Genomic DNA, 24,911 nt, shown 5'->3' with positions numbered 1-24,911 from the left:
TCTGCAAATGCATTGCCCTTTTATACATTGTGTATGTGATACTACCGTCCTCTGTATATATATGCATATTGCTATCCCATGGCTTTTGTCACCTCAATGTATATCTTATGTTTCAGTCCTATAATGGTGCAGCATTAAACTATATGTGGCGGTGATATAATACTCATAACTGTTCTAATTAGAAAGAAAAAAAATTGCTTGCTTTGACAGTACTGATGCCAGTAAATGCTTCATTTAAGGATGTTGACAATAACTTGAGGGAAACCAAAACTGTGGCAGAGTGGGGAGATTAGGCACATATGTGGCAAATCAAGAGATTGTTGCAAGCAGCGGTTTTTGTGCCCTTACTGATGTATTTTACCATTTGTAATGTAGTTGAAATTGAAGCATTTATATGTGGTAACTTTTATGAATTCGACGTGGGTTGGACTACGAATAAACAGGTTAAGCAATTGATTATGACATTTGGGGATGCCCAGTCTTCAGTTAGCGGAACAGATTCAGTGATTAATCTTTTGACGGTCAAAGTTGGTATAGGTGCCCGACGACAGCTCCTAGTAATGCATACGTTTTTTCTGTGTGTGCAGAATGTTGTAAGAATGCAACTTACTATTCATATGTAGGACAGCCCACCTTCAGAAAAATATAGCTGTGCTATTATAGCATGTGAGATTTGTAGCTGGGCTGTTGTAGCACTGGCCACATTTCCTTGGGAGAAGAAAGCAGAATTCCCATTTGGTACTGTATCAATGTGGGTGACCAGTACTACAGAGCAAAGTGCCCTCTCATCAGCTGAGCTGACAAAATGTAGTAGCTTGCAGCACTGGTGCTCTGTCTTTAATGGTGAATTAGTGAGTACTATAGTTGCATGAGCCTTCGTGTGTTTGGTTGTTTGCCTGTTTGATGGGGACAGAATGTCAGTCAAGGTGATGATTGCTATGCCAGATATTGACTCATTGCTGTATTCAGAGTGTATTGCATATGCCCCCATAAATTTGGCATCTGGCAAAAGGGACCCTCCCCCCTCCTCTCTCTCTCTCTCTCTCTCTCTCTCTCTGAATTTTCTCGCCAGCATTCAGCATTTGTCGGGAAGAAATAGCAATTAAATGAATTCACTGCAAACTCCATCTACATACTCACCAGGGTGTATCCTGTCTGCCAGGTGCTAGTGGCAGCGTCACATATCTGCAGTAGTGTTGGAATGCCAGTGGGTGTGTTGCCCAGAGTCAGTGTCAAATGTTGCTGCTGGTCACAAGTGGAGCTTGTATCATTACTGTGATACCTGCTGTTTTGTCAGGAGGAAGAGTGGCTGGAACTGATAGAAAATAAGTTATGCCTAGTGCAGTCAACTGTCTGAACACAGACATAGGCTGAAGTGTTACTGACACCAGTTTGTATTGAAAACAGTCCCCTGACCTTTAGATTTCACCAAAAGCAAGAGGACAGCCCTATAATTAATTACCTGTGGACTCCTTGTTTTAACTGATGATTAGATTGGTGTAGCATTGTATGAGGTTATACAGGGTGTACATGCCTCAGGAAAGTCTGGAAAAATGGGAATCATCTGGTTAAAACATGAGAAACTTTTAGGATTCTGGGAAGTTTTTGTTGTTTTAATTTTCAGTTAGATGCTGCAGAATAATACTGTAGCAGTAAAACATAATTCAGAGAATAACACCAAAATAAAACTTTTGTTGCAAAGAAAATACCCCATTTATGACAACAATACACAATACATGTACATGCATCTGCTAACAGCAAAATGTGTCATAGGCTTTAAGACGAAGACTATGCAATACTTCGAACAACAAACTCCTTTCAGTAAGCGTATTGTCGCAACTGTTTACATTTTAAACAGGTCACAGGAAAATATTATGAATGGTGGTACGAGAAGCGTTACTTTCAAAATAAATTTCCTTTTACACAAGATGGATAATGTAGTGTGTGAGAAAGTGCAATGAGTGTTTGACACTCATTCATAACATAATGCTTTGAGGACCAACCACTTACAAAAATTTTGGGGCCAGATGACTAGCCATTTATGCCATTATTTAAAATTTTATTGGCTCATTTGTGTTTGATATATCTTAAAGGGTAATGCATGCTAAAGAAGACAAAGCTCCAGTTTTAGATTTTTGTGTTTATTTTAGATCTTTCGTAGATCACAAATTACACCAATAACCACAGAAAAAGGTATAATTATCCTTATTTAAAAAAAGCATGAAGCGAGTTTTTGAGCAGTTTTAAATGTAATTGGCTTTTCTATGGAAAACCCAAAGTGCTCAGTGGAACAGGTGCTCAGTCAAGTAACCCACAAAATGTTCAGTGCACAGCAGTGAAATTTGTAATCATGCTTGTCAGATATATTCAGCTGCTACAGTTTAAGCTGTGTTCTTAGGATCCTGCTTAACCACACACTTGGCAAAAAAACAGCAAAATATTTATGATGACCTGTCTTTCTTGTAGCTATACTGTATGTATATAAACAGTGTAAGAAAAGATAGAATGCTTCATACTGTGAAAATAACAAGCAATGTTGCAGACAGGTACAATTAAAAGAAATAAAAAATTCTCTGTCATCAACGAAGGCTGTGGCTGAAAGTGTCTTTTAATTGTGCTTGTCTGTAACTGAGCATGTTATCATTGTGATAAGTAGCAATCTCTCTTTTTCCTGCATTGTTTGTGCTGCATTTATGTCGATTTTAGCCATTAACTTTTCCTATTTGTGTGATCGCACTACTTAACAGTGATGTTGCTATTGGCTGGTGAGACCACATGACATGAGCAGTGGTTAGCTGTCAAAAGTGCATCACACAGTGCAAAGTAGATTTTTGTGCTTCAGAAGCATGCTGTGCTTGGTGGAATTTGTATTTATCATAATAAAAAAAAAAAAAGTGCTGAGTACATGTTGCCATGCATCACAGATATTTCCAAAGAGCATTGTGAACTGTATTTTAACCAGGAAATCCAGAAAATATCCAGGGATATTTCTTTCTTTCTCATGTTCACTCCCTGGATTATAGGACTATTCCAGAAATTATGCCATAGATTTTAACTGATGTATATCAGTGGTCAGCTAGCCAAAAGTAATTTGTGAAAACCAGGGTGTATACGATCCAGGACAACTGGGAGACTCGGGAAAAATGCGGGAATTTTTTCACCCGGGAGAGAACTGGGAAAAACTCGGGGAATTTTTTTTTTAGAATTCCATGAATTTTTCATTGTTTTACTTTCCAGTTAAATTTTTGTTACTTTGACTGGTAAGAACCAAAACTCTAACAAATGATATTACAGTATCTGGCTACTGGCAGAATAATACTGCAGCAACAAAACAGGAATGAGAGGGAAAAAAAACAAAAAAATTAAGTCTCAAAGGAAATGCTCCATATACAACAAAATACAGTGCTCATACATGTGTCTGCAAACAGCTAAATGTGTCAAAGGCTTTAGGAAGACTGTGCAGTGCTTCATAACAACAGATTGCCTCCAATGAGCATGACACCACAATTGTTTACATTAGATTTGTTTCAGCAGTTGTGAGTGAGCTCACACATATGCGCAGTTGACTTGCGTATGAGTAATACCTTCTCCCGCTTCTGGCTACAGAAGTGTGGAAGGTAGCTGTATAAGCAGTAGCAGCAGGCTGCCAGATGCAAGTTTTACTGGTGTGCTTAAGCGGCCAGATTCATGTATGCGGAACTAGGGGGTGGGACAAACCGGGGTACCTGCCCCAGGTGGCAATTTCAGTGGGGTGGGGGGACCAGATTGTGGAAAAAGACCTTGTTTCACAAAGCGCCTAGCATCCAGCGCACGTTGGTTATCAGTTATTCATATGATTTTTAAACGCATCCCTGTTGATTTTTGAACAAATTCTAAGTTGAATTCTGAATGAATCGTAAGTTGATTTTTGAATGCAAGCATAATGTACGTGATGTCTCTGCCAGGGGAATCCCCATCACATCTAGAAATAAACTTCCCTGCAGATAAAAGGGGACGGGGCTATACGAGTTGTGCCTTATAAAGCCCAACGGGTGAATGACGATCGCTGATTGTGTGGTTGACTGGGTTTGCAAATGATCAGCGTTGTTATAATTACTAGTGAAATCCACAGATTTAGCCTACCAGAGTGGAAATAAATGACTGACAGCTTACAAAGATTATGTATTATCTTCTGTGTGTATCCAAGAAAATGAAATTTTGAGAGAAAATTTTTGGCCAGACGGCTACACTACTAAGGGCCAGTTGTTCAGTCCCCGGCTAGCAGTCGCTAAAATTCTGTTCTGGGAGTAGCATGGAAAACACATTGTACGAACACTTAATGATGCCTAACTGGAGAATAAACTCAGGATAATTAAACCGGTGATTGTGGCAGGGTTTGTGAAGTTAACCAGAGAATAAGTATTGACTCTGGCAGAAATTGTTACAGAATTAGTGACGACAATGTTGTTTGTAAGAATGAGGAAGGAGAAGAAATGGAGACTCACAAATTATGGAAGAATATGACGATTCCAAATTTATATTAAAATTTAATACTACTACTTTTCGACCTCATGCTTTAGAAGCTAGAGAGTATGAATGAAATGTGAAACTATTACCTAACATAAAACTTTTTCCATGTAGTTGGAGTAATAGGCATTTGATATTGGTACTTCATGAATTATATTCTGTCATGCTATAAAAATAACCATTATTGCCAAAACAGTCTCGTTTATTTGGTGTGTGTAACAATTGCTGCAATATTATGCAGGCCTATTTCATTTTTCTAGCAGACAGTGACAAAATACATGTAATCAGATCGAGTAACCACACCAGTCTTGGGTACTATTTGTATTAACATCTTTTTCAGTATTAGACAACATTTTGATTTTTCATGTAGCGACGAACTTTGATGAGGTAATATTCTTTCGCAGAAAAGAAAGCACACCATGTAAAGCTGTAGCAAGATCGAGAGAAAAATCGCTAGGATCTAAGGATTGAAGAAATGTGCACTGTCTTGTCAGTCTCTTGTCTTTACTGGTTTTGGGTACGCTATATTTAATTTTATGTCACACAGAAGAGCAAGTTATTAGCTAATAGGCAATAAAGAGTCCAGATTCTCTGAAGAGTTCTTGTCCCGATTACAAATAATCTCATCCAGTATTAATTGTGAGGGTGTTTTTTTTAATAAAAAAAAATACGTATTATAATTCCCAGCTGATTGAAAGGTCATTATGTCCTGCAAGTTTGACGTACTTTGAGCGTTACGACATGACAGAACAACTGTTGTCCAGGATAGCTGTTTTGGTTTCTGTGGCCGATCGTGTCATTGAGCTATGGCATATGAGATGTTTTCTCTTTATTACAAAAATGATAAAAAGATTTACTTAACTTGATCCAATCAGTTGCCACAGGTATGTGCCAAATATTTACAACTGTCTTTGAAATTAAAGGATCACTTGATACACACATTTAGTAAAAACTTCTGTCAAAGTACAAAGTTCAGAATGACTGTTAAATGTAAGACAAAGTAATGCATCTCCTAATGGGATGAAGATGTCTGCTTGATCGGAGGTCATGAACTGAGCTGAGCCTCTGCTCGGCTGTATATCGGCCTCCGTGTGGGACCATTGTGGGGCTGGGAGAGGGGGTGTGGCTTCGCCAGTGTCCCCCATTCATTCTTGCTGTATGCAGCGAGATACTATTCTCTTTTTTGGTGTCAATGGAGGTTTTCCAATTTTGTTACATTATCGAGATCTGTGGACAATACCACAATGAAGAAATTGTGTTTGTAGAATGTGGAGTAATACTGGCATAAATGCCACAGTATAGTGCTTGGTAAAAGTCAAAGGAATTTACAAATACCATGCTTATGAATGGCAGTCAGTCTTTTGCCATTTTGCAATCTGTTTAAAACATCTAGTTTCGGTAAAACAATTTTCGATGGACTTTTTTAAAATCTTAAATGAGTTTCCATGTAATAGCTTTATTAAATTACTATGTGGAATTGTGGATGAAATAGCAAAGTAACACAGATAGTGAGAATTTTTTTGTGACCATTTATCTTGATTTTAATTTGGAATATGAATGGGATTTGTGACAGATAATCCTTGTTTCAGCCATGCATTATAACCATCCATGACATTGTGGATACATCAAATAAAGTGTACATGTTTCTGGAACTGATGGAGGGAGGGGAGCTTTTTGACAGGATCACCAAAAAAGAACAGCTTGGTGAACCAGAGGCAAAGCTGATATTTTATCAGATAGTTGTAGCTGTTCAGTATTTGCATTCAAAAGGAATAACTCACAGAGATCTTAAGGTAAGTAATAATAGTTTGTTCTGTCTCAAAAACAATCTTACCAGTAACATGATAAAGCATAGTAGTGTGTGTGTGTGTGTGTGTGTGTGTGTGTGTGTGTGTGTGTGTGTGTGTGTGTTGGGAGGGAGGGGGGGGGGGGGGCAGTGAATGTGTGCATGCACTCTACGTAACTATCGTGTGTTGCAAAACTAAAACTTCCTAGGGGCATCATTTTCATGTGATGGTTGTTTTATGTTGGGTGATTTTATTGATCCTTACAGTAAGGGGGGGGGGGGGGGGGGTCTGTGCTTGTGCCCACCTCTTGTAAATATTGTAATTTAAGTTGGTGTTTCATATTTTAAAATTCTTATAAAATTATGTTCTGTTTTTTTATTATTTCCTCAACCAGATTTTATGAATACATAAATTTATTCAGCAAAACTTGAGCCATCAATTTTAGTCTAATGAAGTTGTCATAAAGTGTACTTCCTTGGTAGTAGTTGTGACTTGACAACAAATATCTTTTTCCATAAATTGTAACATTTCAGCAGTGTAGACCCTCTGGGCACTGAATTTCTGTGTGTGGGTAGCAACAGTGGTCTTAACAATGATTCATTTCTCTTTCACTTCCGATTCTCTCTTGTTCCATCTTATACAGTGCTGTTTTGTCCAGTGTTAAGAGACAACTGAGACTGAAAATGTACCCCAGCTCTCTTATTGAAAGAGCAATGTTAGACAGTTTAGAAGAATGTACAGAATTTGGTGGTAGTGGTGAAGTGGTGAGTGCAACTGAAGGAGTGTGTTGCGTGTGAGGATGTGACGGTGATGGTGTACAAACACTCAGCAGACTAGCTCTAGTTACCTGCAGTGGATGATGATACAGCTGGTTGGGTCAGTGAGAAGTATTTTACAATCACAGGGAATGATTTTACATCCTCATATTACAAGGTGAGTAACATAAAACATAAACAAACCGTGAGAAGGCATGAGAAAGGAAGATAAAGTAGGAACAATAAGAGAATAATTTGTAAAGAATTTTTCTCCAGAAGTTGTTAACACCATAATAAAGATTACTTGTGAAAAAGCATAAACCACATATGCTCTCAGCATGGTGCCATATGCAGGGAAGAAAAATGATAGTCCATAACAATCAAATTCAGCTGCAGCTGTAGTGAAATACCTGGTTGTTCCCATACATAATTCAGGGCACAATGTCACCACAGGCAGATATTACCCTTCGGTTGATTTGGAGGAAGAATTGTTGAGGAAACATCACAAGCTGGGTCTTGTGGAAAAATTACAAACTAATAGCAAGCAACACCTGAAAGACATTTCAAGAAGAGAATTATATTCAAGTAATTTTTTTTTCTTTTTTTTTTCAGTGGTTCTAGCACTGGAAATACCCTAGTCGCAATTGTTTCTTGTATCCCCACACCCTGCCCAAAAAAAACTTTCGTTGCTGTCTATTCAACATGATGCTGCAATTTATTCACCTACTGACACTAACAAGAATATCAACAATGTAGGAAAAGATTAGACACATTAAGTTGCAGAGAGGCACAATTAAAAAACACACTTACATAAAGTTTTTTGCCATAGCCTTCATCAGCAAAAGAGAAACACAAACCATTCATACACACAAACAAGGAAACCTCACACACACAACTGCCAACCCAGCATTTCAGGCCAGAATGGATTCTGGCCCACGCTGAAGTTGGCGGTCGTGTGTGCATGAGGTGTGCTTGCTTTGTGTGTGAATGGTGTGTGTTTCTCTTTGGCTAATGAAGGCTGTGGCCACATGCTTTATGTAAGTGTCTTTTAATTGTGCCTGTCTGGAACTTAACGTGTCTTCGTGCCCCTCCCCCCTGTGGGTTTGGGTGTTAGAAAAAGCCCTAGGTATTCCTACCGTTTGTTAGAGGTGACTAAAGGATTCTTCCACTTTCCAGCCTAATAAGTTATGGTCCGTTTTTATAATTTGACCTCCATATCTTCAAATTTTTCTGACATGCAGGCAATTTGAGAAAGGACACCTTATGTGGTGCATTATATGCTCATTGTGCATTACGATTTTCTGCAACTTCACCCTAATCCAGGTATTTGGGTGAGGACACCTCGCAGGATGTACCATCCACCTCCATTGTCCGCTGCCTTCTTCTGCACCCATGATCGTGATGGGACCTTTTGCACCTGATATCCAGTACAGTAGCCAGTCCAGTCTTGGAGGGGTCATCATGTGCCTTCTTGGTTGTAGCCCCCTCACTACACAGGGATCACATTGCTGATACCTGAGCTGCAACCTCCCCACATATGCCAAGGAGTATGTGCCTGTCATCTTAGGAATCAGGATTCCTGGCAATGGCCATTGTGCCAGGCTGTGCTGGTGGTGACCATGGGGAGACTCCCTTATTGGAGTGGGTGGCTGGTGGTCAAACAGCCTCAAAAGTCTCCAAGTGAGACACAACCCTAAGAGACACAACCCTAAATTATTCCCTTCCGTGGCTACACTATGGAAGGAATGCAGGGCTCATGATAATGGACAAACTTACTCTCCTCGATACTTGGTTTGCACCGGGTCTGATGGCAATCCTTTTTAATGGCAAAGCCTCTTTTTTTGTTAAGCACTTAGTAAACAAGTTTTGGGAAGTAGCAGGAATATTCAAAATGAGGAACGGTTCGGTCTCAATACAAACCAGTGTCCCCAAGACAAATTGCTTGTATTTTTCACCTGTGGCAAACTGGGTGATGTTCCGATCTTAATCATCTCACATAAGAGCTTAAATATGGTCCAGGTTATTATATTCCATAGAGATCTCCTCCTCTAGTCCGATGACAAGTAGCATGCCAATCTACAGCCATGATTTGTACACTTTGTCAGGCGTGTGTATAGGGAGCCTGAGGACAACAGGGTTGCTACTGGTGCCTTCATCTTGGCCTTCAAACGTGATTCGCTGCCTGAAAAGATATACCAGTGTGACGTTAAACCCTATGTTAATTCTCCTATGTGGTGCTTCAAATGTTGGAAATTTGGGCATATGTCCTCCAGTAACACCAGCCCCACATGTCGGGACTGCGGATGTCTGTCACACAAAGTTCCTTGTGCCCCCCTTCCGGTTTGTGTCAGCTCGGAGAGCACCATTCCTCCTGTTTACTGGACTGTACCATTTTTCAGAAAGAGCAGAAAATGATGGAGTATAAGACCCGGACAGACTGACCTACACAGAAGCAAAACGGAAATACGACCACTTAAATCCTGTGCACGTGATCTCCTATGGTGTAGCTATGATGAACGTCACCTTCTCTGGCAACAGTAACCCCACCACCTGTTCCTCGAAAAGTGGGCCTTCAGTGCTGCCAGACTAAATCTGCCTCTTTGTTGCTCGGGGGCACTCCTCCCATTCCTACCCAAACATCTACTTTGGGAGCAACGCCACCCCCTCCCCCTCCCCATCAGTCAGTGGTTCCCACCCACCCCTCTTACTGAGAAGCAACAGCCTCCTCTGGCTCCTCTCGCAAGAAAGGGGTCCTTTGGGACATTGCCTTCCAACAGTTCTGCTGCGGAGAAGCCAGACACAGGCCATTGGCTAAAGGAGCCCTAAGCTGCTACTTCCCAATCATCTCCGGTTCCTGAGCAAAACTCAGTAAAGCCCTCCCAGCCAGACAAACTGAAAGAAAAGCAGGGGGACCAAAAGAAAAAGCCTATCTAGAAGAGTGATTCCAGTGGTCGCCACACTGCTGCTTCTGGCAGATTCCAATTCTGAGGATGAGGTGGAGATCCTACTGTCCTCTGTCTCCTTGGAACCTCAGAACCAATGGACACAAAATCCACAAGCCCTCAACAGGTGGCAGAAGGTGATCAGAGATGTAAACTGCCTCTTTGGTGACTTCATGCATCCTCCAGTGGAATTACTGCGGATCTTTCCCCCACCTGGCTGAATTACAACAACGCTTCGTGCCGCACCTGATTTTTGCATGCCCTTCAGGAAACCTGCTTTCCAGTAATGCGGATCCCCGCCTTTCGTGGCCATCGGGGGTATTAAAAAATCATACTGACTGTAACAAGAGGTCAGGTGGAGTTCATATATATTACCTCTGTATGTAGCACACCTGCACCCCTTCAAACAACTTTAGAAGTTTTATTGATAACAATGCAGGAAATTACCATCTGCAACATCGACCTTCCTCCAGATGTATTGGCTGCGCTACTTTCCCAGCTACCCCATCTTTTCTACTTTTAGGCGATTTTAACACTAGTAGCGCTTTGTAGGGTGGAACCAAGATTACTGGCTGTGGTAAAGATGTTGAGGTCTACTAACGCAACTTGACCTTTGCCTCCTACATAGAGGTGCCCCCACTCGTTTCAGGGTGACACATGGCACATACTCGGCCTTTGATCTTTCAGATTACCAGTGCCACCTCCTTGCCATCTTCAACCGCATCTGGAGCAATAATGAGTTCTCGTCACAGTGGCATCAAAGCATCGTTGTTCCAGTGCTAAAACATGGTAAGAACCCTCTAGATATGGATAGCTATCATCCTATTAGTCTCACCATTGTTCTGTGCAAGTTGCTTGAACATATGGTTAGCTGGCGGTGGTGTTGGCTCCTTGAGTCTCAGGGCCTTCTTGCTCCATTACGGGCTGGTTTTCGCCAAGATTGCTCCGTCACTGACCGCGTGGTGTACTTGGAATCTGCCATCTGAATGGCCTTTTCCCCACCAACACCTTATTGCCATCTTTTTTGACCTGACGAAAGCCAATGACGTCACTTCGCACCACTACATCCTCGCTACATTACAAGAGTGGGGACTCAGTGGCCCACTCCCAATATTTATACAGAACTTCTTGTCGCTCAACTCCTTTAAAGTTTGAGTCAGTGTTTCACACAGTCCTCCCCCCTCCCCCCCCCCCTTCCCTATGTCTAATATAATGGGTTCCCATATGGTTCTGTACTGAGCATCCCACCCCTTTTAATTGCCATTAATGGTCTCACAGGAGCATTGGGGTCTTCAGTATCGCCCTTCTTGTATGCTGTTGACGTCTGTATTTCCCTTTGCTCATCTACAGTTAGTGTGGCTGAACATCAGGTGCAGGGAGCCATACAAAAGGTGCAGTCATGGGTTCTCACTCATGGCTTTCAGTTTTCAAGTTTTCAGCCAGCAAGGCTTGTAATTCACTTTTGTCGTCGTACTGTCCACCCACATCTAGAACTTTACTTCGATGACCTGGGACACACACCTCCTTCCAATATTTAAACAATTTAATATTATGAGTTTAGATTAACAAATGCGGAGATAGCAAATCAGGGGATCAACTGAAATAGTGCGTCGCTTCACTGCAATTTGCATTTATTGTAACACTTGATAACAGACCAAGAAAATTAATTAGTGTTACAATAGAACAATAATGAACACCTGATTCAGTTTGCTGCACTTTAGTTGAAGCTCAACAGGGGAACACACTTTTTCTCCCATAAATGTAAATATACACATAGGTGTGTTAAAAAAACTGGTTATGAAACAGTCACTTATAACATAAAGGCAGGGCACACTTCATGTAAAGAGAAAATAATTAGCAAGTTTACACACTGACTAGAACGTAAAGATGAATATCAGGAAAGTGTGCTGTCCCCAACACCTTACGGTGACAGTTAATCTCCAATAAGTTCCTTTCTTTACAATATGACTTGAAGTACAGTTCAATAGTAATAAAAAATTTAGATTCGAGGGAAACATTCCACGTGGGAAAAATATATCTAAAATAGTCTGCTTGTGTCTGTGTATGTGCGGATGGATATATGTGTGTGTGTGTGCGAGTGTATACCTGTCCTTTTTTCCCCCTAAGGTAAGTCTTTCCACTCCCGGGATTGGAATGACTCCTCACCCTCTCCCTTAAAACCCACATCCTTTCGTCTTTCCATCTCCTTCCCTCTTTCCTGATGAGGCAACAGTTTGTTGTGAAAGCTTGAATTTCGTGTGTATGCTTGTGTTTGTTTGTGTGTCTATCGACCTGCCAGCCCTTTCGTTCGGTAAGTCACATCATCTGTGTTCATCAAAAAACAAAGATGATGTGACTTACCAAATGAAAGCGCTGGCAGGTCGAAAGACACACTAATTTCAAGCTTTCGCAACAAACTGTTGCCTCATTCCTGCCTCTTTCCTGATGAGGCAACAGTTTGTTGCGAAAGCTGGAATTTTGTGTGTATGTTTGTGTTTGTGTGTCTATCGACCTGCCAGCGCTTTTGTTCGGTAAGTCACCTCATCTTTGTTTTTTATATATATATATATATATATATATATATATATATATATATATATATATATATATATATATATATATATATATATAAAAATGAGGGAAACATTCCACGCGGGAAAAATATATTTAAAAACAAAGATGATGTGACTTACCATACGAAAGCGCTGGCAGGTCGATAGAAACACAGACACATACATACACACAAAATTCCAGCTTTCATAACAGACTGTTGCCTCATCAGCATATATGTGGATGGATATGTGTGTGTGTGCGCGCGAGTGTATACCCGTCCTTTTTTCCCCCTAAGGTAAGTCTTTCCGCTCCCGGGATTGGAATGACTCCTCACCCTCTCCCTTAAAACGCACATCCTTTTGTCTTTCCCTCTCCTTTCCTCTTTCCTGATGAAGCAACCGTTGGTGCGAAAGTTTGAATTTTGTGTGTATGTTTGTGTTCGTTTGTGTGTTTATCAACATGCCAGTGCTTTCGTTTGGTAAGTTACATCATCTTTGTTTTTAGATATATTTTTCCCACGTGGAATGTACGTGGCAGGTGTGCCAGCACATCCGTTCCTACCCGAAAATCAACATTCACAACATAAACCATTGACACATTTCAGATAATATTATAGAACAACATACTTAAATACCTTTATTTATCACAAACCTTAATTAGTTAACAGGTTAGTTATTGAAGCCACGCAAAAGAGGTAGCAAGTTAAGGTCTAAAATTCTACTTTGCCATCTAACACCCTTCGTGATGAGGAAAAGGAGGACTCCAGCTAATTAAATGAAAGTCACTACTTGGATTCAGTATTTGATGATGCACTCAAAATTAACAGATGAAGGTGAGAGTCAGGTTTACACTCGCAAACAGCAGACGCAGAACACGAGCGTAAGATGAACATTACGTAAACTTCTCCTTGTTCAGTCATTTACACACCGATGAAACAAATAATCTTTGCCGAATTACTGCAGACGCCAGAATCCCCAGTTGCTTGCAAATAACGCAAAATAATGGCCAAAACATCTTACTTTAAGTCTGACGACATCCGTAGGATAGGAGTTTCAATGGACAACCAGGCCCCATCCTTTTGATCCATCTGCGACCAAGACTATAACATTGGCTGCTGTCATAGTCGCCGGCCGATGTGGCCAAGCGGTTCTAGGCGCTTCAGTATGGATCCGCGCGACCGCTACAGTCGCAGGTTCGATCCTGCCTCGGGCACGGATGTATGTGACATCCTTAGGTTAGTTAGGTTTAAGTACTTCTATGTTCTAGGGGACTGATGACCTCAGATGTTGAGTCCCATAGTGCTCAGAGCCATTTGAACCATTTTTTGCTATCATAGTCTTAACGATGCATCACACGGGACACGAGTCACGCCAAACATCAACAAAACGGCGTGGCCTCCTGTACACTCTCAGACGTCCGCAATTAGTCCCTCCTCCAGACCGACGCTCTCTCGCAAACACGGCAGACGCCTGGCCGCAGCAATGGCACAGCGCCCTCTGGATAGGGTAAGGAAACAACAGAGTGCGAAGCGGGAATTTCAAAAGAAAAGCACTACATACAAGGAGGAAACGCAAAGAACCAACTGTGACATTTCGTCACGGCTCATGACCAACTGCTTAATTTAATGGAGACTTATTGCTTTTTGGGACTGGTTTTCGATGCCTGCTTAACTTGGCTTCCCCGTCTTTGTCAGTTTTGAGATAAAGTGCCGATGTCATCTTAACATTCTTTGACACCACAGTCACACCAACTGCGGTACAGATTGCGCTACACTGTTGCAACTGTGTAAGAGCCCTTGTACAGTCCCATCGTGACTATGGGAGCCTGGCATTTGGTTCAGCATCTCCCTCAGCATTGCAGATGCTGGACCCTATACACCACTGTGTAGTTCAACTTGCGACAGAAATTTTCTGAACTAAACTGGTGAACAGCCTACTTGTGGATGCTGGAGTTCCTCCATTGCGGATCAGGTGATAACAACTGCTTGCAAATTAAAACACAGTGATCTCTCTCACGCAATGGTGGCCTAGATTCGGGATTCCAGTTTGTTGGTGTACAGTCCTTTCTCAGTGACTTAGAGTTTTCCCTCTACCACCTTTCCTGTGGGTCCACTCATGTACACCTCCATAGTCTGTGCCTCGGCCACAGCTTGTCTGGACCTATTGCTAGGCTCAAAAGACTCTGTTTCTTCTGAGGCACTCCGCCGCTAATTTTTCTCTATTCTCAGTGAGTTCCAGAGCTCAGAAATAGTCTACACCAATGGCTAGATGGTCATTGGTCACGTTGGCTTTGCCTAAGCTCGCACTCGATATACTGAATGCTGTTCCTTGCCAAATGGCTACAGTATTTTCACTGCAAAGTTGGTAGCCATCTCTCGTGCTTTTGAGCGTATCTGTTCCTGCGCAGGTGAGTCCTTCAACTGTAGTGACTCCTTAAGCAGCCTACAAGCTCTCAACCAGTGTTTCTCTTGCCATCCTTTGGCAGTGACTGTCCAGCAGTCTGTCTATGCCCTTGAAAACCGTGGACATTCAGTGGCCTTCATTTGGACCCCAGGACATATCGGAATCCCAGGAAATGAACTTGCTTACAGGCTGGCCAAACAAGCTACCAGTAAACCGACTCTCTCAATCAGCCTACCAGAGACTGATCTCTGATCAGTCTGACGCCGTAAAGTTTTCTGGATCTGAAATATCAAATGGCGCACCCTAAGTACATCAAATAACCTATGTGTTATCAAGGAGACAACAGATGTGTGGGGGTCATCCATGCGAGCCACTTGCAGGGACTCTGTTGTCCTTTGCCGGCTCCACATTGGCCATATTTGGCTGATGAACGGTCACCTCCTCCGTCCCTGCAGCTCTCAATTGATATTAGTCCACATTTTGCTAGACCGATCCAATCTAGCTGTCCGGTGGCTGCCTTTTAACCTTTCAGATGTGCTACCTTTGGTATTAGGTGACAGTGCCTCAGAGGCTGATCTAGTTTTATGTTTTGTTCGAGAGGGAGTTTTTGTCACTCAGTCTAATAGTGGACCTGTGCCCTTCTCTCCCAGGCCTTCGCCCTACCTAAATTGTAACTCTTCCACGCTCGCTCTGGGCTTGTGATTTTAGATGGGTGAGTTTTGTGTGTTGCGGAGTGGCTGGATCATCCTTTTCTATCTTTACAATCAGTCAGTCCAGCCCACTGCTATATTGTTTTACCACCTTCTACAGCTTTTTTTGTTTCAATTAATGTTTTCACTTTCGGCTTGGTTCTTTTGTTAGTCTTCTGTGTGGTTACACAGTTCGTGTTACACCTTTTGTTCCTTTCTCCAATTTGAAGTGATAGGATTCATTTGCGGTATAGGTTTCATCCGAGTCCTGTGTGACCTAGTAAAAAGGACTGATAACCCAGCTGTTTAGTCCCTTTACTGCCCAAACCAACAAGCCTACCATCCTCTTTAAGGTAAGTAGCAATTGGTCCTTTCCTACATTGTTGATATTCCATTGTTTGACACTAAGAAGAAAAGAGTAATATGATTATATTTTAATTAGACAAAATACAGTGTTGACACAATGGATCAGATAGTAAGGAAATTTTCAATTAAGAGGACCTAGAGGGTGGCCACTACCTATTTTCTATACTCTTGTGGACGTAGCAGCGTTAAATGGTTCATATTGTTTCTGCTCAACTTTCCATAGTGGAATAAGACAAAATCTAATAAACAGCAGCTTTTTCTTCAAGAATTGGTACTGCAGCTCATGAAACCCTACTTGGAAGAAAGGACTATGAATATTAGAGGACTCGAAAAGTGTGTGGTTTCAGGTGTGGGAGGTATTCTTGGACAGAATATCTGTCAGAAGTTTGCAGCAGAGAAAGCTGAAGGAGGAAGGAGAATTGTCATTTGTGTTGTGAAAGCCTGTCAGAAGCAGTGAAGTACAACAAGTGAACAAAACAACTATAATCTGTAACAACTGAAAGAGACGAGATACAAAGCAGTAAACATAACAGGGAAACTTAAATATGTTTCAAGCGTGAACAAGTTTCCAAAGAGAGTGATGAATAAGTGATCGCAGAACCTATGTAATGTACACTGCTGTATTTAACTGAAAATATCTGTAATATTTTTTAATTATATTGTAGTATTCTTCAATAACTCTGTAATGACTTTTACTACCAATGTAAAGACAAGAAAATAAGGTTAAATAAACTTAAATGATGAAAAAGTGAAAAATATAAAATGAATTTTTGTAGAGTGCTACAAGAAAAACAGTTTATGGAACTTTATTACTCATCTATAGCTCTTTATAAAAATATTTCGTAAATAAAGGTCAATAAGGTCTACTGTGTCAGCTGTTCTTCCTCTACTTTGAAGTTAATATTTGTTAAATTAGTGGTCCATGCATGAAATTTGAATGGTGATGTGTAGGCTCATTGAGATTGATGTAATGACCATTTTGTATATATTGGAATTTCTCTTGATGCAGCATTCTCACTTGTTTGTTCACGTAATATACATATCTGCCTATAAATTCTGATAAGTTGTCAGATATGAGTGGAATGGTATTCCTACTAAGACATAATTGTGCTATACGCATATCTTCATTTATAATGTTTCTCTCTGCCAATTTGTACTTGATTTCTCGATAAGTTTTCTTAACTTCACTCGAAGTCTTATATATTGCAGGAAATTCCTCATATTATCATATGACTGAAGTGCCAATATTTTTATTTATTGTGGGCCTGCAGCAGTGTATATGTTTTGTAAGGACATTCTATATATGAAAAACCAATTACACTGCTATAATGTTTTTATTGAGCTGTTCTGATTGCTTTTAGCTCATTTCGAAGCACATTTTCAATCTATCTCCAAAAAATTCAGTAAACAAACATTTTTTTACATTTTTGTTATTTACAAATTACATCACAATTTTTATTACGGTGTATTGATAATTTTTATTTTTTCGGCTGTCTGACTACAACTGAATGAAACACAATTTTTGTACTGTAGACGTTTCGCCTTTTATTCTCTGCAAGGCATCTTCAGTGGCACGTTGCATCGACGATTTTCTAAATATTATGCTTCTGTTCCATTTTTGATGCTGTTCCGCCAGTTGGCAACACAAACCAAAACATTGCATCAAAACAAGTGTTTGTAGTGTTGTGAAATGTGGGGAAAAAACTGTAAGTGGCATTTATAAGAGGAGGAACGGCACCAAAAACGGAACAGAAGCATAATATGTAGAAAATTGTCCACACAACCTGCCACTGAAGATGCCTTGCAGAGAATAAAAGGCGAAACGTGTATGGCATGAAAATTGTGTTTCATTCAGTTGTAGTCAGGTGGTTCAAAAAGTAAAAATTATCAATATACCGTAATATTACATGCAACTGAGGGAGACAGGACTTCAAAAAAATGGTTCAAATGGCTCTGAGCACTATGGGACTAAACTGCTGAGGTCATCAGTCCCCTAGAACTTACAACTACTTAAACCTAACTAACCTAAGGACAGCACACCCATCCATGCCCGAGGCGGATTCGAACCTGCGACCGTAGTGGTCACGCGGTTCCAGCTTGTAGCGCCTAGCAGGACTACAAAAGTTGAAGATGTTATTACAATTTTTAATTACTTACGTTCTTAGCACATTGTTATTGCAGGTTCAAGCTTCATGAATCGTAAAAAAGTCTTTCACCGAAGTCCTCAAAACAAACAAGCAACGTCAATGGGTTCCTAAAATAATCAGAAGCATTAACCAAAAATTACTCATACATCAAGCAGCAGCAATCAAAGCAGTTAAAAGGAATAGCCTTGTAATAAAGAAACAAAATGACTACATAAGAGGAGTACTAGAATTTTTCACGGGAAACAGTATTACAGAAATACTTATAAAACCAACTAACAATACGCTTCCCAAACCAAAAAAGTAATAAAAAGTAATGTTACGTGCAGTATAATGCTGTTTGCGAGTGATTACCATTTATAATTATTATCTCTGGTGCAGTTTCTGACTTATATTTTTCTTGATTTGTTTATATGCTGTTCTGTTGTTTAATTTTCTAGTAAAGGAGTCGTATGAGTTATGGTGTTTTTTTTTTAATGTTGCAATCAGTTCAATATAACTAGTACCACAACAGTAGCAACACATTTCTCACTGATTGGGAAGAAGAAGCAATACATCTCTATGAACCCAAGAAAACCCACACTTCACACACAGACAAGGATCCATAAACCCCAAATTCCAATATGGCCTCTAGTCAGCTGGATAGACAGTCCAACCTACAGAATTATGAAAAAATTAAACAGTCTGTAAAACAACTATTACACTTGCCAGAGACTTACCACAAAATCAGACATAAAAATAACAAAGAATGGAAAATTTGTATCTTTCGACATCACAAACCTGTATACCAGCATTCCAACAAATGAAAGAGTTGATATAACAGAAAACAACCATGTACAATACTGAAAACTGCCAGTCTCAGCAGTACTAGAAATATTAGAGCTACTGAAACTAGTACTCAACCAGAAGCATTTCGAATTTAATAACAATTGTACAACCATAAAGACGAAGCCGCCATGAAATGCAGTGTAGAAGGTGCTATCACTGATACTTTTCTCAATACCTTTGAATGAGAACTATTCAACCCTACAAACAAGGGACTAATGAAATCATACACTACTTTCATTATGTAGATGACACACAGCTTCTAATAGATGGATCTGACACACACATACAACACATCCACAATACATTAAACAATCTGCACCCAGTATATGAAATTCAACAGAGAACTAGAAAATAAAAAATCCATTCATTTCCTAGATCTAATGATAAAAAACATACACAACAGGCATGAATTTGAAATTTACAGGATACATACCATATCAGACAACATCGTAGATGCATATTCATGCCATCCTGAATACACAAATACACATATTTCCAAACCATGATAAACAGATTAGTAAACATTCCACTACAAAATCTTGTGGTACAGAAGGAATAAGCAACACCAAAATACATAGCAAACACAAAGAACTATAACCCCACTATAGTAGACCAACTATATGAAAATTGCACAAAGCCAGTACACAACATAATACATAATGACCAAAAAAAAAGAAAGTTAAACAAAATATTAAAGAAAAAGATTTGCATTGTGCACTGTACACATCATCAAAACACAAATCCGATCTGAAGACACAAAACCACCAATCCACACTCATGCCGGTCTATATATAATCAATTCAGCGACTGTGACTAATTCTATATAGGCCAAATAGACAATTTTCAAAATGTGATATTAAGAACACACAAAGACATAGTACAAGTTTATATACCAACTAGCTCTGCAGATGATGAAGAAATAGATGAAATGTATAACGAGATAAAAGAAATTATTCTGGTAGTGAAGGGAGACGAAAATTTAATAGTCATGGGTGACTGGAATTCGTCAGTAGGAAAAGGGAGAGAAGGAAACGTAGTAGGTGAATATGGATTGGGGGGAAGAAATGAAAGAGGAAGCCGCCTTGTAGAATTTTGCACAGAGCGTGACTTAATCATAGCTAACACTTGGTTCAAGAATCATAAAAGAAGGTTGTATACCTGGAAGAATCCTGGAGATACTAAGAGGTATCAGATAGATTATATAATGATAAGACAGAGATTCAGGAACCAGGTTTTAAATTGTAAGACATTTCCTGGGGCAGATGTGGATTCTGACCACAATCTATTGGTTATGAACTGCAGATTGAAACTGAAGAAACTGCAAAAAGGTGGGAATTTAAGGAGATGGGACCTGGATAAACTGAAAGAACCAGAGGTTGTAGAGAGTTTCAGGGAGAGCATAAGGGAACAATTGACAGGAATGGGCGAAAGAAATACAGTAGAACAAGAATGGGTAGCTCTGAGGGATGAAGTAGCGAAGGCAGCAGACGATCAAGTAGGTAAAAAGATGAGGGCTAATAGAAATCCTTAGGTAACAGAAGAAATATTGAATTTAATTGATGAAAGGAGAAAATATAAAAATGCAGTAAATGAAGCAGGCAAAAAGGAATACAAAGGTCTCAAAAATGAGATCGACAGGAAGTGCAAAATGGCTAAGCAGGGATGGCTAGAGGACAAATGTAAGGGTGTAGAGGCCTATCTCACTAGGGGTAAGATAGATACTGCCTACAGGAAAATTAAAGAGACCTTTGGAGAGAAGAGAACCACTTGTATGAATATCAAGAGCTCAGATGGCAACCCAGTTCTAAGCAAAGAAGGGAAAGCAGAAAGGTGGAAGGAGTATATAGAGGGTCTATACAAGGGCGATGCACTTGAGGACAATATTATGGAAATGGAAGAGGATGTAGATGAAGATGAAATGGGAGATACGATACTGCGTGAAGAGTTTGACAGAGCACTGAAAGACCTGAGTCGAAACAAGGCCCCGGGAGTAGACAACATTCCATTAGATCTACTGATGGCCTTGGGAGAGCCAGTCATGACAAAACTCTACCATCTGGTGAGCAAGATGTATGAGACAGGCGAAATACCCTCAGACTTCAAGAAGAATATAATAATTCCAATCCCAAAGAAAGCAGGTGTTGACAGATGTGAAAATTACCGAACTATCAGTTTAATAAGTCACAGCTGCAAAATGCTAACGCGAATTCTTTACAGACGAATGGAAAAACTGGTAGAAGCCAACCTCGGGGAAGATCAGTTTGGATTCCGTAGAAAGGTTGGAACACGTGAGGCAATACTAACCTTATGACTTATCTTAGACTCTAGATTAAGAAAAGGCAAACCTACGTTTCTAGCATTTGTAGACTTAGAGAAAGCTTTTGACAATGTTAACTGGAATACTCTCTTTCAAATTCTGAAGGTGGCAGGGGTAAAATACAGGGAGCGAAAGGCTATTTACAATTTGTACAGAAACCAGATGGCAGTTATGAGTCGAGGGGCATGAAAGGGAAGCAGTGGTTGGGAAAGGAGTGAGACAGGGTTGTAGCCTCTCCCCGATGTTATTCAATCTGTATATTGAGCAAGCAGTAAAGGAAACAAAAGAAAAGTTCGTAGTAGGTATTAAAATTCATGGAGAAGTAGTAAAAACTTTGAGGTTCGCCGATGACATTGTAATTCTGTCAGAGACAGCAAAGGACTTGGAAGAGCAGTTGAACGGAATGGACAGTGTCTTGAAAGGAGGATATAAGATGAACATCAACAAAAGCAAACCGAGGATAATGGAATGTAGTCAAATTAAATCGGGTGATGCTGAGGGACTTAGATTAGGAAATGAGACACTTAAAGTAGTAAAGGAGTTTTGCTATTTAGGGAGTAAAATAACTGATGATGGTCGAAGTAGAGAGGATATAAAATGTAGACTGGCAATGGCAAGGAAATCGTTTCTGAAGAAGAGAAATTTGTTAACGTCGAGTATAGATTTAAGTGTCAGGAAGTCGTTTTTGAAAGTATTTGTATGGAGTGTAGCCATGTATGGAAGTGAAACATGGACGATATCTAGTTTGGACAAGAAGAGAATAGAAGCTTTCGAAATGTGGTGCTACAGAAGAATGCTGAAGATAAGGTGGGTAGATCACGCAACTAATGAGGAGGTATTGAATAGGATTGGGGAGAAGAGAAGTTTGTGGCACAACTTGACTAGAAGAAGGGATCGGTTGGTAGGACATGTTTTGAGGCATCAAGGGATCACAAATTTAGCATTGGAGGGCAGCATGGAGGGTAAAAATCGTAGAGGGAGACCAAGAGATGAATACACTAAGCTGATTCAGAAGTATGTAGGTTGCAGTAGGTACTGGGAGATGAAGAAGCTTGCACAGGATAGAGTAGCATGGAGAGCTGCATCAAACCAGTCTCGGTACTGAAGACCACAACAACAACAACAAAGACATAATGACACAAACCAATCCACAGACTTTCATCACATCAGAACAGAAAATTGCCATGTAAACCAGTGAGAACATGCTATAGAAGTCTTGCACGTAACACTGAAGGACCTGACACTAAATCTTCTCAAAGAAATGGAAATTTACACTCATACTCGCACATATCCCAACCAACTCTTAAATGAACAAACTTAATTAAAACATAAAAACTATATTGACAGCTTTATTGAAATCATTCAAAATTGGTCTTGGGTGAATAAATGAAACACAGATAACACCACCAATAAACAAAACAAAAGATAACAAAATCACACAAATTCACAGATTAATATTAAGAGACATAACCATAGTACCAATAAACAGAATGAAGATTATATCTGCTCACAAACCCATAATATAAATCAGAGGCATAACAATAACTCTAGCAAACCCATAGAAACCCATAGAATAACAATCCAAAGTTGTAACCGTACTACATCATGAAAAGCTTTCAAACATGAAAATAATTGACCATCTTAAAAATAGTGTGCAGTACCTGCATAAGCTGACAGCTAATGCATCTCCACCTGTATTAACATTTCGACAGAACTTGCAATAATGATGTGCTAAGTATATAAGTAATTCAAAATTGTAATTTGTAAGTAACAAAAATGTGTGTTTCAGGATTGATTATTTTGCAGATAACTTGAAAGTGGTCATGGGGTTCAGAATGAGCTCGCATCAATCAGAACAACTCGGTAAAAACATTCTAGCAGCACAATTGGTTTTTCAGTCTCCTCTTAGTCATTGTCTTGAGAGTTGAAAATACAGTGGCTTGTGAAGTTTTATGTATGGTTAGCCCATGAGTAGAACTACTGTAAGGCCGTGTGAAATTTTATTGTCTTTAATCAAAGGCATGATGACATTAGCTGCTAGTGGGCATTGAATTAAATCGGGGGAAAGTTGAAAAGTTGTGCATGACTGTGACTGACTGTGACTCGAACCTGGATTTTTCCATTGCCTGCGAATGGTTGCCTCGACCCCTGACTGACCCGATTTCACAACTGATCTGCACACTACTGACATAATGCTCCTGCCCATTATCTTAATTTAATACATTACCCACCAGCAGTTAATGTCATTATTCCATTATAGTGCCCCTGCCCATTACTTTACAGGGTGTTTCAAAAAAGACTTTACAACTTTGAAAATTCATGTAAATTAATTTGTAATACCTACAGGGGTGATTGTAGTGTCAATTTGTAGAGAAATATATCAAGTTTTTGTAGAGAAATATATCAAGTTTTTGTCTTGCATAGTTCGCTAGTGCTGAATCACACCTTCAGGAATGCTAGCGGCAGTTGCGTTAAAAGATGACTGCCGTCACTGGGCCTGAGCATGCTAGCTGTGTGTTTTATTTATTTATTTAACCTGATCAGATTAGGGCCATCAGGCCCTCTCTTACATCGGACCAGTGTTTCACACGTGCAGCATTTCACACATCAGAGTTACATCATGACAATACTTTAAATAAGAAAATTAGATTACTCTAGTCACAATATGAATAAAGAATAATGACTAAGACTTAATAAAGTAAGTACTGGCAGTATTTTTACAACAGGTGCTATACATACAAATTATGATAAAAATAATAATAGTAACAGTAAAAAAAATTAAATAATAATGATAAACATGAGAAAAATGGGCAATAGTAATGAAGATTTGTGCAGATGTATATTAATATCTTGGTGTGTAAAGTAGATGTTTACTAGTATAGCGAGTTTTGGGGGAGAGAGATTTAAGGAGGGTGAAAGAGGGAAGTAATGAGGTGAAGTGCATTCGTGTACAAAGGAAAGCATTACTGTTGTTTGAGTAGATACGTCATTAACTGTTTTTTGAAGCTGGACATGTTTTTAATTTCTCTAACATACCGTGGGAGGTTATTCCATAGTCGGGTTCCCGCTACTGTAAAGGACTTGGAGAAGGTGACTGAGCAATGCAGTGGAACAGAGAGGATTTTATTATGATGGGAACGTGTTTTTCTGTCATGTTGCTCAAACATAAGCGTTAAGGACGAGGAGAGATATGAGGGACAGTGTACATTTATAAGGCAGTAGATGAAGCAGAGTGTATGGAAATCTCTGCGTTTGTCTGCACGCAGCCAGGACAATTTTGCATATGCTGGTGAAATGTGATCAAAAAGTTGAACTTCACAGATATATCGGACGCAGGCATTCATGACCAGTTCCAGATGTCGAGAGTTTTCATGAGAGAGGCCTTGTAGGATAATACCACTGTAATCAATGATTGGGAGTATAAGCGCTTGTACTAATTTCTTTTTCAGATCGAAAGGGAAGAGTTTTTTTATATTTTTGTAGGACATGAAGAGATGCTGATGCTTTTTTGCACACTGCAATTGCGTGCTCTGTCCAATTTAGATTTTCATCTATTATTACTCCCAAACTCTTTGCTGAGGGAGAGAAGTTAATATTTGTTCCATTTAGGATAAGAGATGGT

The 24,911-nt window shown here is 39.8% G+C and overlaps 1 protein-coding gene across 1 annotated transcript in view; it reads left to right on the top strand.

Moving 5' to 3' along the window:
* LOC124545636 (ovarian-specific serine/threonine-protein kinase Lok-like) overlaps positions 1–24,911 on the top strand; it is a 204,673-nt gene that overhangs the window by 95,247 nt on the left and 84,515 nt on the right. The window contains exon 5 of the mRNA XM_047124585.1: positions 6,096–6,299. Within this exon, the coding sequence (XP_046980541.1) occupies positions 6,096–6,299 (204 nt within the window). The remainder of the gene's footprint in view (positions 1–6,095; positions 6,300–24,911) is intronic.

This window comes from Schistocerca americana, chromosome 1, assembly GCF_021461395.2.
Source record: "Schistocerca americana isolate TAMUIC-IGC-003095 chromosome 1, iqSchAmer2.1, whole genome shotgun sequence".
NCBI classification, from domain to species: Eukaryota; Metazoa; Arthropoda; class Insecta; order Orthoptera; family Acrididae; genus Schistocerca; species Schistocerca americana.
The sequence above is the reverse complement of the archived record's forward strand: the minus strand, read 5'-3'. Positions and strand labels throughout refer to the sequence as shown.